This window comes from Clupea harengus, chromosome 3, assembly GCF_900700415.2.
Source record: "Clupea harengus chromosome 3, Ch_v2.0.2, whole genome shotgun sequence".
Taxonomy (NCBI): Eukaryota; Metazoa; Chordata; class Actinopteri; order Clupeiformes; family Clupeidae; genus Clupea; species Clupea harengus.
In genome coordinates, this window is record NC_045154.1 from 17,973,231 (window position 1) to 17,987,726 (window position 14,496).

Below are 14,496 nucleotides of genomic sequence, written 5' to 3' on the forward strand. Positions count from 1 at the left end.
ATTTAATTTAATTCAATGTGCGGTTATATTTAGTCACATATCATTCAACACATGTATGAAGGTGTGAATCATTCATACTTGCTTTTCAAATGTTCTTTTCTTCTTTTGGCTGTGGCCTTTTGCTTTTAGGGATGGTAAGTGTACGTTTTTAATTCATCCATTACAGTGTTACGGTGTCTTATTCCTAATGTTCTAATTGTTTGCACATAATTATAGGTGCTGTATAAGAAGAGTTTGCTAATAGAGCACTGTGTGTGTGTGTGTGTGTGTGTGTGTGTGTGTGTGTTTGTAGTGTTGGGCAGTGATGGCACATTAAGACACACGAGGGTACTGACACAAACATCACAACCACTGGCCATAATGGAGCAGTAGGCATCATCATTATGAACCATATCAAACTCACATTGCATTATTGTGCATTATTTCCTTTGTAATTGTGGGAATTCTCCTTTAAGGAAACCGGGTGCTGGCCTTAGACTGTCCTTCAGGTTTATTGCCATGGTAACGAGAGATGCTAGACGGTTTGAGGCATTGCCTTTGGGGATCAAGCCCCCCAGCATCTCTTCCCCCTGGGTACGTTTCACGGCTTGCTAACCCCAGGGGAGTCGGCTGGAGGGTAGCAGCGTGTTTAGACTGCGCAGCATCCAAAATAAACCCCAAGGGATAGATAATTACACGCTGCAAACAGACACATACTGGGTGCATGATGCAACAATGATCAAAAATGATTGCAGTTGGGTGTGGCAGACAAACTGTGATTCGATGTTTTAAAGATAGCTACTACCAGAATACAAGCACATTCAGTATTGTTACCTAACTCAAGAAATTAGCACCACTGCATTCCTCATCACAATTATTTCTTATTATTTACAATGTTTTGATTGTTCATAATCACATCTAGATCCAATTTACATATCCAGAGGAACTGGTTTGAATTCAGGTTTGGATTTCTCCAGAACTACAATGTAGTTATCAAGAAAACAAAAGAGAACCCAGTAGGCTAACTAACTGATATATTAGACTACCCATAGACCTATCTTTGGGCCCTTAAAAAGAATGCAGTAAAGTGATGATTTTTTTGTGTGGAATGAACTAGACATGAAAGGAGAAAAAAGAAATATAGCTACAGTGCTTTAATGCATCAGTGCGGTGGGACACAGTGGGCTAGTGAACTGGTTGTAATAATAAGCAACAAGCGAAAGGGAGAGTACGGGACGTGACGATCTGATTCGGTCGTATTCTGTTATCATGTTATTGATCCCTTGATGTTATCGAGTAATCAATAGAACTTCCTTTGAACCCCATCGGATCAGGTCACGAGCTGACTGAAAGTATGTCGACCGACTCCACGGGGGCCCTTTCCTGGTCAACCATTCACTTGAGGTAATATGGTTGGGGTGTTTTACAAACAACATGCTCATAAATCACATTTGCTGGATCACCGCTGGAATGTAAGAACCCGCTCTTGAACGGACCTGGTCCTGGTCTGACATTCTCACGCAGAAAGCAAGAGCAGAGAAATTCTACGTACAAGAGTAGAAACGGCGCTCTAAAATATCCACTTAGATTTAACCTGCAGGTATTTTCTTTCACTGTAGCTTATGATGTCAATGAGTTTCCGTGATTCCTGTACAAATTAACATTAAGCGTTACATATGCCTAGCGCTTCACGCCACGGACTACATTGAGTAGGTTATTGGGACAATGGTTTCAATCCACGATATCATTTTTAACAAATGACATGACACCAATCCTTGACCCCGCCTATCAATAAGACCGTCCTTCTCTCTCGTGTCTCTTGGCAGTTAAACAACACTCGTCAAATTAGAGGACTTCAACAGGCTGGCCAAAACACTGCAGAGATGGCACAGCCTTCCTGTAACGAGACTTTTGTCTAACATGGGAACGCCGAATTTTTTGTTTTTAAGTCAAGGAATAACATGTGTTTTACATTTGGTTGAAGGTTTAATATCTTGGTACAAATATGAGTTACGGATTGAGACATAACTAAGCATTAATCATCAACCAGGTAACTACAAGTTTTGATGTGCTTTGTTAGGCTACTAACTAAACTCGGATATGCAGGATAGCCAGTTAGCAAGTAACACTGAACTCTGAGAGATTATTTTCGTGATGTTTATAACGACTTGTCGGACTATGGTGTTGGCCAGGGCTTGTTAAGAAATGTATCTGTGAACAAGTTAAGTTCTTGGACAGCCAAAGTTGTGATGGCGAACATTAACGTTACATGAAGTGCGAGCGTCTTCTAAAACCACGTGAGTAACGCTACGCGTGCAAACGAGGAGGACGTGCTAGCGACTGTTTGGTATTTCAATCGTAGAGAGATTAATGTAAACTAACTATTAATTGTCAAGTTCATTAAATTATTCACCATGCGTTTCGGCATGACCGTGATTTGTTCTACCTTGAAATTATTGTTACCACCATCCCTAGCAGAAACAAAAGTCAATACGAGAAAGTCGGGGCAATTTCGCGCAAAAAATGTAAACGACCGACCCTTACTTCGAATTAGAAGTCTGAGTATGCTGCGTGAGGTAAACGTTGGTAGCTATAAGATAATTTGCGTGCAGCCTGCCTAGCGCATATATAGTTGCATGCAAAGAACCTATTTGCTTGTTGCTCTGTACTTATTTTTTATGTCCATCGAATAGTACACATAATATTAACTTTTAATGGTGTTTGAAACTGAGATAAACTGTTGTGTTTGATCATCAGTTTAAATGAAAGGCGATTGCATTAAAAAAACATTACGGCTAATTGTAAAATAAACTCTGCAGCTAACCGCTGATTGTGTAATGCTGACTTAAATCTGAGGGCGCACAGGCACAAACTCGAAATAATGTGATATGGAATTAACCCATTTATGTGATATGGAATTAAACCATTATGGTTAAGTTCTTGTCAGTAAGAAACGGTAGTAGATTGAGTTGTTGCTCTATCCTTGATAGGATGTATGGCAACTTCAAATGAATTTGGGAATATTGGAACCTTATAACCCATAATTAGTCTCTGGGGTTGATATGCAAAGATCCCTCCTGTGTTTGAGTAATAGTGCATTTCGCAGCGTTTTGGCTGTATCGAGACACATTTACGAAGCACTATTCTTGTGCAAGTAACTAGGCCGAGTCCTGGAGGACAGCCATTTGCCTGCTATTTATTACACTTAGCTGGCGTTTGACCCAGTAGTGGCGGTCAGGCAGTGGGTCAGTGCATCATGGGTAATGTTGCAAGGATGTTCCCTGTTTTTCTGCTGCAATATAACTTCAGTTGAGACAGGAGGCATGAATGGGGGGGGGGGGGGGGGGGGGGGGGGGTAGAAGAGGCTAGCGTCTAGGGTCTGTCGTTTTTGTGCTTGTGAGAACAAGGTGTGGGCATGGTGTGTGAGATTGTGTTTCAGTTTAATGGTGATTCTGGGGGTCACTAAATGTTGATGTTCCTCTTGCAAGGCCTCTGTTTTGTGACTTAAAAAAAACCCAACAATAATAAAAAAAAAAAAAACAACAATAATTAAAAAAAAAAAACAATCAGAATTCTCACAATGTATACATTTCTGTGCGTTATTGGATTGGCAGAGTTTCTCACCCTTCTCATGGCAGTCATGGGATGAAAACATCAAATGCTGAAATTGGCAGAAAAAGGCAGGAACTGCTAAAAATGAACCAATGTTTACGTAAAAGTGAAAAAGTAGGCCACATGATGTTTTTGTCTTGACTCGTGTCGGTGCTATGTGAAACTCCTTATATCACCTCTGTGGCTTCTTCATCCACCATTGCACCAGAGTGGGCATGAATGTGAAAGTCGATTCTTAGTCAGAAATGTCTGAGAAGGCATTGTGATGTCATCACGAACACCTCAGTGACGAATATGGCACAAGAGTCCTCTCTCAGTAAAGCCTTGACACAAATCTCTTTATGGATTAATAACATGTTCCCTTGTTTGTTTACATGATGTTGGAAACACTGAAAATGTTGCATTTGTTCAAGCTTGACTAGTCTACAGTAGTCTTTTCTACTGCTGGCTGTTTTTTCGACTCGTTTCAATTGACCATGAGTATGAACAAACACTGAGGAAACCCAATCTGGAAACAAACGAAGGGCGAGTATAGTTTAGAATTGTGTGAGATATAAATACATTCAGTGTACCATCCAGGAGTCAAACAAATATTGTAAATTAACACCACACACATCCACTTAAACAAAAACAAAACGAAAGGTGCACTTTCATTGATTTCAGCGTGTGGTTCTGCACATCAGACCCTCATCCTGATGTTGGCACATCACAGGAAGCTGTGCTTCGTCTAGCACCAGCCTCCTACCGGAACATGAGGTAGGCGTGAAGCTGTTTGTGGTGTAGGCTAGTGTTGTCAGTCAGACAGCACACCTTGCTCTGGAAGCCCACGCTGCAGCTTTTGAAGGAGGGCTGGGGGACCACTGGGTTCTTTGTGGTTTCACACGCATGGTAACTTGTACAGTAAGTCAACAATATAGGATACAGCAGATTTATTGTCAACGTTGTCAATTGTTTCATGGCCTTTAAAAAGGGACTTTGGTTGATTGAAGAATTTGTAGAGTGTCAGCTGTGGACCCCCCATCCCCCTTTTCAACCGGTTCTCTGTCTTCTTATTTGTAAATGCAATTTATGCCTTCATCTAAATGTATGACGGCAGGACATGCATGCATGTAACATGTCTGTGTGAACCTTTTGACTGAAAAGTCGTCACGAAATTACTTAAGAAAAGAGGAAGAGTTCAGTTCTCATACCCGTCACATTTGTAACTTCAGCGTCTGACTGGCTTCTTCCTTGTGGGCTAACAGACAGGAATATATCTTCAACTTGAACTCATCGCCCAGTCTGTGTAAAAAAAATACAATATTCCTTGCAGTGCTGTTGATCAGTTTCAAGTTGAAGGCTACAATTTCAACACAGCACTTAAATAATATTTGTTTGTAGGTTAGTGATATTGGCAAACAAAAACAATAAAGTCCTTCTTGTGAATTTAAAGGTTTTGCTTGAACAGTTTTATCTGAAATAGCGTTCAATGTGACCGTAATAAAATACTATATCCACAACTTAACATATACAGTTTTGGTGTGTTCTCAAATGAAAACCAGACCAGACCAGATAAACATAACAATGTATACAAGACAATGAAATACGGTAATTACTGTAGATAAATAAAAAGCCCATCTGATGCGACGGTTCTCACGCCAAAGTTCACTTTTGGACTGCAGCCATGAATGGCTTTATCTTCTGTAGGTATGTGGGTGCCATCAGTTAGCCTGCTGTGACTACCCTGGTGTGTTGGTTCACAGTAGCGGCTGACCTCCACTCTATCGTCACCCTCAAGGCTGCTGTATGTGTCTGTCAGCAGCTTCTTCGTTGTTGATGTCATTTCATATGTTTTTACATTCTTCACATTTGTGTTCTGTGCAAAAACATGCCATTGAGATGCCATAACCTGGGAATCTACTTTTAGTTTTTTATTTATTTATTTATTTATTTATTTATTTATTTATATATATATATATATATATATATTAAAAAAAAAAAAAAAAAATGTCTTTCTTTGTTTTTGTCTTGCAGGTTTGCCATGATCAGGCCATCTCAGCTACCGGTCACCATGACGAGCAAGCCAGCCCAGGGCTTCATGGACTCTGCGTCCCCCAGTCAGATGCTTGGGGTCGAGGGGGCGCTGGGGCCCGCGGCTCCTCTGGGACGCCACATGCCGGGGGCTCTCCCCAGGTACCCGCACAGCGAGGCCTTGCAGTACGCTGGGCCCTATTATTCATACCGCCTCTGCGGACAGGAGGGGGGCGGGGGAGACCCTCCGCCCGCGTGGAGCCCCTCGTTGGCCTACCTGGGGAGCAACAGCGGGAGTCCTGTGATGCCTCCGGCCATTGCAGAGGGCTCAATTAAGAGCCCGATCGTTTACCGGCAAGAGAAGGTGTTGCCCCCAGCGAGCTCTGGTGGCTCTCCTCTGCCTGTGGCGCAGGAGCTTGGAGCTAAACGGAGATACGCAGGGTATTACCCCGACAGGGACCAGGGCAAATGTAGGAGCCCTAGCGTGGTCACACCTGTTGTTGTGAGGCGTCAGTCGTTAACAGGCGCTAACCTCTGCTCGCAGGCTGACAGCCCGGTGGGATTGGCCATTCCCAAACCGCTGTACGGCCACAACTCCTGTTGCTCCGACTCGCGATGCACGGCGGGGCACAGCTACAGCGTGGAGCAGGGGCTTCACAGGATGCCCCCGAACGTTTACGAGGACGAGTGGCTGATTGGGTACGCTCCGTCGAGGAAGGACTTGGAGATGCTGCTGGACCAGAGAGGCTTGCATGCGGAGCCCAGTGCAGAGGTATCTCCTGGGAAAGAGGTGGCAGCTGAAGAGTACTGTGGTATGGACATGCACCTAAACCGGAGAGTGCCAACCTATGGGGAGGCTGGCCACAGCGGCTATGCATGCAGTCCTACAAACGGCACGACATTTATTGGCATCCCCCCGGAGCCATGCCAGCGGCTACAGTTCTCCTCTAGAGAGTATCCCGGTTTACCTCCTTCCCATTCACACATGTATGATCCGGCAGCACTCGCTCGGTACAGGATTCCTCCCAAAGAGTATCCCCATGCTCCGAGGTATGTGCAGGTTCCGCAGCGGTCAAGGGTGTACTATACTCAGGAACACATGGAGGCAGAGAAGGCCTCTGTCCGCGCAGACGTGAGGGAGAAATACAGCGACAGGACTCCCTCACTGTCTCCTGGGAGACGAGACGCCTGCCCAAGCTCGCCTGCCCACTGTTCCCTCCAACAACACATTCCGCCTGTCTTCGCCAACCCTCCTATGCACTGCCACATGCACCTACCCAGGCACCACTTCCCACCCAGGAACTTTGACCACCCTGCCTACCATCCTTACCAGTTGCATTTAAACGGTGGGCACCCAAAAGCCGCGCCCATGAGGCCTCCCTCACATCCCCTTCCCTCTAACCTAGACAATCCACTAGACTACTCCTTACATAGGGGGCAGCCAGGGTCATCTCCACGGCAGCCAGGGTCATCTCCAAGGCAGCCAGGGTCATCTCCAAGGCAGCCAGGGTCATCTCCAAGGCAGTTTCCAGTGTCTCATAGTCTTTATAGCATAGTGCCACACACACCTCTTAGACCTGAACATAGGAGTCCAAACCATGTGGCCAGTGTGAAAACGCCCCTAGGTCACTACATGGAGGGCTCGCACTTTTCTTCAGATGTTAATGAGAAATATGGTGCTTCTGACAAGCACCCCTCTGATTTTTCAGGCCAAAAGGTGCATTACAGGGACTTGTTGGCACAACCAGACATTAGAAGACTGCTCTCTACTAGGGATAAGATATCCAGCGATGATGAGGATGTGTATGAGGTTGAAGTGACGACCAAAAAGCGAAAGGTGGAGATGGACCACGAGGCGGCAGCTTTTCCCCAGGTACCTGCATCTCCACCAATGCCAGTCATCAATCAGGTGTTTAGCTTGGCTCCTTACAAACTCTACCTTGAGGCTGCTGGTGTGCTACCTCCAGTCAAAAGACAACCTCCTGGTAAACTCAAACAGGATCCAGAGATATCGGAAGGTAGTGACTTGCATGATTCTGTACGTGGTACCAAAGAGATAACTGAGACGATGACTATAAAAAATGAGAATAAAAAAATGGACCTTCCTAACAAAGAGGAAACCGAAGAGAATCATTTTTGCGACAGAACATTTGTCAAGAATAAAGCGTCTAATGTTGCGTCATGTACAACAGCAGTTAAGTTTCCTCTGAAAACAGATTTGGAGGCAGATAACCCATCTCTAGAGGTCACTGTGCCAAAGTATAAAGTCGAGGTGACCTCAGAGCACGGTGCAGAGACCACTCCATCTTCCCATAAAAGTACCAAAGATGCCACACTCGAGGCCAAACCTGCTGTGAAACCCTCACCGCCACTAGTTACCCTCACCCCCAAACTGCTGCCTTTGCCCCCAAAGAACCCTGTCCGAGGCAACCTCCAGAACATCCCTCCTCAGTGCCTTAAACTCACTTCCTTCAACATTATCCTTCCTGAGGCTCTGCGGACGAATGTCAGACTGGCCCCACATGCCCCGAACCCCCTCCCAGCCGCCCCTCACTCCCCTGCTCTGCGGACATCGGTTAGACCGGCCCCACATGCCCCGAACCCCCTCCCAGCCGCCCCCCACTCCCCTGCTCTGCGGACATCGGTTAGACCGGCCCCACATGCCCCGAACCCCCTCCCAGCCGCCCCCCACTCCCCTGCTCTGCGGACATCGGTTAGACCGGCCCCACATCCCCCGAACCCCCTCCCAGCTGCCCCCCACTCCCCTGCCGAACCCACGCCAGACGGGTCCATTGCAAGACAAGCCCGTCACCAGTTCATGGAGATGCACCAGTCCCTCTGTAAGCTCATCTACACCTTCACTACCCAGACTCCACCTCAGGAGCTCCAGGGGTGGTTGTCCAAGATGGAGTTGGTCAAAACCCTGTACCCTCCTGACAAGCACCAGAAAGTGTCCTGCCTGGTGGGGGTCAAGGCCAGGGAGGTGTGGGAGCGGGCCGGCGAGAGGTCACTGGCGCTCCAGAAGGTTCTGAGCAAGCTGAAGGGGTACCATGCGAGCGGGGGATGCCCCTTCCCGCACGTGATGCGGGCCGGGGGCGTCTTCATCCCCATGCTGGTGGTGAGGGAGGGCCTGTTCCCTCAGGTGCAGGGCACCTTCATCGACCAGGTGCTGCAGGAACACCGGGTCGAGCTTAGGCCCACTACTTTGTCCGAGGAGAAGTACCTGACCCAGCTGCAGAAACGGGCCTGCTCATCCAAGCTGCGCAGGCTACTATCGTTCCGACACCTGCCTGATATTTACGCCGACGTGCTGAACCTGTTCTACTACACCTGCGTCTGTAAGGTCCTAGGTGAGTAAAGATGGATCGATTCCATTGGCAAGTGTCTGTGTGGTCTGTTAAAGTGATCATGAGTGAAGCATCACTGTGGTTATGGCAAGCCTGTTTACTTAATGAAGTTTACTTGTCATTTAATGAGGATCAGGTTTAGCATTTTCTGGGCCATGTGAAAATGCTTCGAAAGCCTTGGTTACGTCTCTCACTATTTGCATTAGCAAGTTAAGCTATCTGGGAGCTATTCCAGAAAGCAGTTTTAACAAACTCTAAGCCTAACCCTGAACTCTGAGTTGATGAACCTTGTGATGGGAAACGGCTGATTTGAGTTAACATTATCAGAGTAAATTGAACTGAGTTAAGTGCGATGACTATAAAAAGTAGTCTATTAATTAAGCATTTAACCACCTTTTCTTGTATTATTACAGCTGAAGCATTGGTGGAATATTATTGAATAAAATGGTATTTTAATAGAAAAAATTGTAACATTCGATTAGGTAGCCTAGTTGTCAGGGAATGATCTAATCAGGGTCTCAAAATCCTTTCCTGACGTAAGGCTATGCTAATTAACTTGGCTTCAGCATCGATTGGGTAAATGAGGAAAGAACACACTGTGTCCAATAGCTGCTCCAGGCTCAGCAAGAGGGAGGAGAGAAACACAACGTTTATTAAAAAAAAAAAAACACTGCCAGCAAGCAGGTTCGGCTTGAAAAAGAAAAAACAACAGGAAAGTTTCCGTCATTTCAGGGTTAACAAACTTTCTGGAATAGCTTCCCCCCGGATCTCATTAGAAGAAAATATTTGTGTAGAATGTAGATGCTTTTATACGATGGTCGCGTTGGAGAAAAGAGGTGGGAGAATACACTATCGACTGTCGTCACAATATTTTTCAACACAATATTGTACAGATACTGCCGCACCAGGTATCAATATTTATTTATTTAATATTATGATTTGAAGTTTGTTTTTGTAAATGCGGCTACTTTGATAACATTGCATCATAACATCTGTTTGCACATCACATCACAACCTTGACATCAGACATGCCAGTACATGTGAACCTTATCAACTGCTAGCAGGGACTTGCCTTGTTGCGTTATGCAAATCAATCTCTTCTGCTTTTTTTTGTTAGTTTTACTAAGTATGGTTTAAAAAACAAACAATGTAGCCACCCTGGTGACGCTGGTGGGAAACGTATTACTGGATGACCATGCGAGTTAATAATGCAAGCCCTAAAGATCTCGCCTGGTGTTGTCAGTAAACGACAGATTCGGTATCTTAAGACATAGCCACAATTTAGTTCCCACGTCTACTAATTGTCGTGACTTAATGATCGCATTGCCACGCCGTACTAACTTGTGGCCACGCAATAATATTCTTCCCAGCGGTGTCACCGTGGAGTTGAATGAAACTGCCATGACACTGTAGTGGCGGTGGAGGAGTGTTCGTTAGTGGGTAAAGTCAGTAAGTGTGATGCAGCCGGACCATCATTGTGGTTGGGGTGCTCTCTGTGTGTGGGGGATGGGCATGCAAAGCACATCAAAGAGAAACTCTGCAGAACAGATGGGGAAGTATTGACTTACTGGACAGTATGGAGTGGCTAAGTTTTGGCTATATTCCTGTCATCATTTTGGCATAGCCAAACACAAGATATGCACTGTAGTTCAGAGATGTAGGTCGTTGAAAACCACTGCATGTTTCTCCTAAGTTACCCATATTTATTTAGCTGTGACATCATTTGTTATGTTTGCATTTTGTTTCCTTTTTAAATTACATTTCTTTATACATTATTTTATTATTTTTTTTCACAGATTCCACATCCCAGGGTGCTGCCAAAAAGACACCTCAGGTATACCACCTTCTTCCGCTTTCTGCCTCCGCCACGTTGCTAAGCAACACTCATAACCACAGCTTTTTGAGTCTCTAAAATTGCCGGCCAATATTCAGTTGAGTTCAGGGTGTCGACGTGTAACGCTGCTGTTTGCTTCCTGTTAATGCACTGTCCCTTTCCTGTTAATGCACTGTCCCTTTCTGTCGTAGACTTCTATCAGACACAACATATCAAATATCTCGTGTTGACGGTTGGACCTCCATACAGTTTTATACGGTCTGATTTCACCTTCTTAACACACACTAGGAAGTTGTGACCGCTGATCCAGATCGTTTTTTATGAGGGGGGGGGGGGTATATATTTCCTGTCAGGGAGGGAATCGAGTGACTGGTGACCTTGGCATCCGCGGTCGGGGAATCACCAGCTGTGCCCTGGCTCCACCGACTCCACACAGAAACAGGAAAACCTGCCAGTCAGGTTCAGCGGTTCTCTGCGCACTCAAACTAATCAGCTATGTGTGCGTTCAGTTCTTCCACTGCACAGATGCACAGTGCCTTAACATAGGCCTCTGAGACTGTGAGGGAGCACAGGTGGCACAGTGCCTTAACATAGGGTTAGGGTAAGCACAGATGCACAGTGCCTTAACATAGGCCTCTGTTGAGACCGGGAGGGATGTAGTCTTGCTGTAAGACTTTTAAGTGCAGTTACTTGAGGAATTGTAAGAAAACTTGGATAATCTCTTGCGTTTTTGTCTCTTTCCCTCAGCATTGATGCCCTTAAAATACAAACATTGGAAGTGAATGAATGAATGAAGAGACACGTGATGACAGATGCCCACTAATAAACGCATACAGTCAGCCTTACCTCTGGCCTGAGCAGGTCCTTGAGTTAAGCAACACTAATAAACGCATACAGTCAGCCTTACCTCTGGCCTGAGCAGGTCCCTGAGTTAAGCAACATCATTTACATAAACCAAGTAGTAGCTCTACTTGAAATCTTTTGGTTAAAATAAACTTTTCTCTTGTTTTTGCCAGAGAGCTCACAGAAATGTATTTTTTTTTTTTTTAACTAATTTTATTGTTTCGTTCCCATTTTAAGTTCAACTTAATAATTTCACACTCTCTCGTGCTGAACTTCTCCTTGCAGCTTCCATAGATTTCAAGTGTAGTGCCTAAATGCTTTTCTCTATTCCACGCGCTTTATCGTAGCTTTGGCTTTCTGGGTAAGCAGGTCAACATCAATAAAGCAGGTGATCGGTGCTGTCGTGTGATCGGTGCTGTCGTGTGATCGATGCTGCTGTGTGATCGATGCTGTCGTGTGATCGATGCTGCTGTGTGATCGATGCTGTCGTGTGATCGATGCTGTTGTACAAACAGGCTTCATGTGGAGCCTTCCTCAGCTCTCCTATGCTGGTTGCCACTTTGCTTTCAGTTGCTAGTTGCTGTCCATTTTACGCAGTGCATGTGCCACTTTTGTTTAGCAACAACGCATGCATAGGTCTTCAGTTATTCTAGAAGGGCTCATCATTGTTTGTGAATGCTGGTATGTGAAACGTGTAGAGCTATGATGAAGTGCACAGTCCAACAAAAACCTGGAATACTGAAGACCAAAACCTGATGGTCGCCCTACAAATAAATTGACCTTTGACCTTTTGACCTGGTTAAACTAATAGAAATAAACACCCGTTACGGTCCTTGTTAATTCTTTTTCTTGGTAGTTTTGCCTAGAGGTGTAACACTTTATCTTGTTGTTTTGCAGATGTAGCACCTGATGAGCCAATCAAGGCGGAACTGGAGGATCTTCCAGAGGGAACAGACACCTTAGGGAACCCCCCCCACTCCTGCGGTCCCCACCAGTTGACCCCCGAGGGGCACTGTTTCACGGTGAAGCAGGAACCTGAGGAAAGGGATATCGATGTGCCTTCAGGAACCATTTCAGGGGGCGCACACAATTCAGTGCACAAGGAGGAACGGGAGAACGTGGAGGAACAGGAGAACGTGGAGGAATCCAAGAACATAGAATGCTGGACCATTGTGACCTCTTTGGCCGGGGGGGGAGAAGAGGTGGCTTGGGAGGTGTGCTCAGGTGTGAGCGCCGCGGACAGTAGGGAGGGGCTGAATATAAAAGTGGAGGTGGTCCAGGAGGAAGAGGAGGAGCAGCAGGAGGAGGGAGAGGAGGAGGAGGAGGTGGTGGAGAGACCATGGGGTGGTCCCGTGTCTTCGGACGAGATGCCCTCTGGGGTAAGTGATGCTGAAACAGACAGCGTCTACACACCGTCCTACCGCAGCTCCTCTTCCTCCTCCTCCTCCTCGGCCCAAAAACAAGTAGCCCCCAGGAGCCATTCTGGGATGATCCTCAAACTCAGGAAGGTGGTCTGCAGTGAGGGAGGGCGCGGCAGGGTGACGCTCTACCAGACCGTCTCCGATCTAACTGAACCTGCCGTGGAGGAGAGGGAGGAAGCCCAGGCCTGTAAGGTGGAGAGACATTGGGACGGAGACAAACGGCGAAATAGGGATCGAGACAAACACCAAAAGAGGGACAGGGACAAGGTCCACAATAGGGACCGGGACAAGGTCCAAAAGAGGGACCGGGACAAGGTCCACAAGAGGGACAGGGACAAGGTCCAAAAGATGGGCAGGGACAAGGTCCACAAGAGGGACAGAGATGAGAGTCGAGGCCGAGAGAGGAGGAGGAGGAGGAGGGAGAGGGAGCAGAGGAAGAAGAGGCGTGAGGAGCGGAGTCGCTTCAGGAGGGAGAGGAGACGAAAGAGACTCCTCCGAGCTCGTGCCTTCTCCCCCCCCCCTTCTCCCTGGCCCTCCCACGGCCGCCTGCACAGGTCCGCCCTCCCCAAGATCCGGTTCTGTCCCTACCTGTCCACGTGCCACAGCTCGGACCGGCGCCGGCGCTGGGTGCTGCGCTCTGCTGTGCAGTCGGCCCGGCAAGCCATGCAGAGCGCCTTCCCAGACCTGGTGGGCAAGCGGATCCGGCACCTGTACGAGGAGACGGACCGGTCTGAGGCGTGGTACCGCGGCGTGGTGCTGAGAGTGCACGAGGCCCATCCCAACCCCCTGAAGACGGTGTTCGAGGTGAAGTACGACAGTGAGCCCGAGTGGCAGTACTTCCTGGAGCTGCTCATAGACTTCCAGAAGGGCTGGCTTAAGGTGGAGGACTTCTAACAAACTTTGGGGTGCTGGCCAAAGACTGCGTGTGTTTGTGTGCGCATTAGTTTGTGTGTGTGTGTGTGTGCGTGTGCGCTCGTGTGTGTGTGTGTCTTTCTGTGTGTTTGTTTGCATTTTTCTATGCCTCTGTTTGTGTCCCAGTCTGGAATACCTCGCTCCAATAGTGCCTTGTTTGCAGTTCCCATAGTTGCTCAGGCAAACAGTTTTAATGTTTGAATTGAGCATGAACGTGATCAACTTGAGACCTCGTGTGTGCTGGATCTGCTGATGGTTCATTATGTATGTGTTGAATGACAATCAGTTTTCACTCCTGTGTAACCCCCCTTTTGTGTATGAATACTGTTCCACTGTGTGATCATTTTTTTTTTACTCCGAGATGAACATATTTGTTTACATGGACATGTTATATATGTAAATATACACATAACAATTTTCCATGATCTGTGATCACAGCTTATTTCCTCCACTGACTTAAAATGGGGTGTGGAAGCACTTCAGTGACCTGTGAAATTTCCCAGCTTGTTCTGTTCGGGAAAGGAATGATGTTGGGCAA

At 46.6% G+C, this 14,496-nt stretch overlaps 1 protein-coding gene across 1 annotated transcript; it reads left to right on the forward strand.

Annotated features, from left to right (window-relative positions):
• Positions 1–1,189: 1,189 nt before the first annotated feature.
• Positions 1,190–12,679, forward strand: c3h15orf39 (chromosome 3 C15orf39 homolog). The gene is made up of 4 exons (XM_031564818.2): positions 1,190–2,029; positions 5,605–8,951; positions 10,745–10,782; positions 12,523–12,679. The coding sequence occupies exons 2-4, from the start codon at positions 5,612–5,614 to the stop codon at positions 12,526–12,528; spliced, it is 3,384 nt and encodes a 1,127-aa protein (XP_031420678.1). The 5' UTR covers positions 1,190–2,029; positions 5,605–5,611; the 3' UTR covers positions 12,529–12,679.
• Positions 12,680–14,496: the final 1,817 nt, after the last annotated feature.

Coding starts and splice junctions, on each gene's coding strand:
- c3h15orf39 (XM_031564818.2), top strand. CDS start 5,612: ATGATCAGGCCATCTCAGCTACCGGTCACCATGACGAGCAAGCCAGCC. Junction 8,952..10,744: donor CTGCGTCTGTAAGGTCCTAG/GTGAGTAAAGAT, acceptor TTTTTTTCACAG/ATTCCACATCCCAGGGTGCT.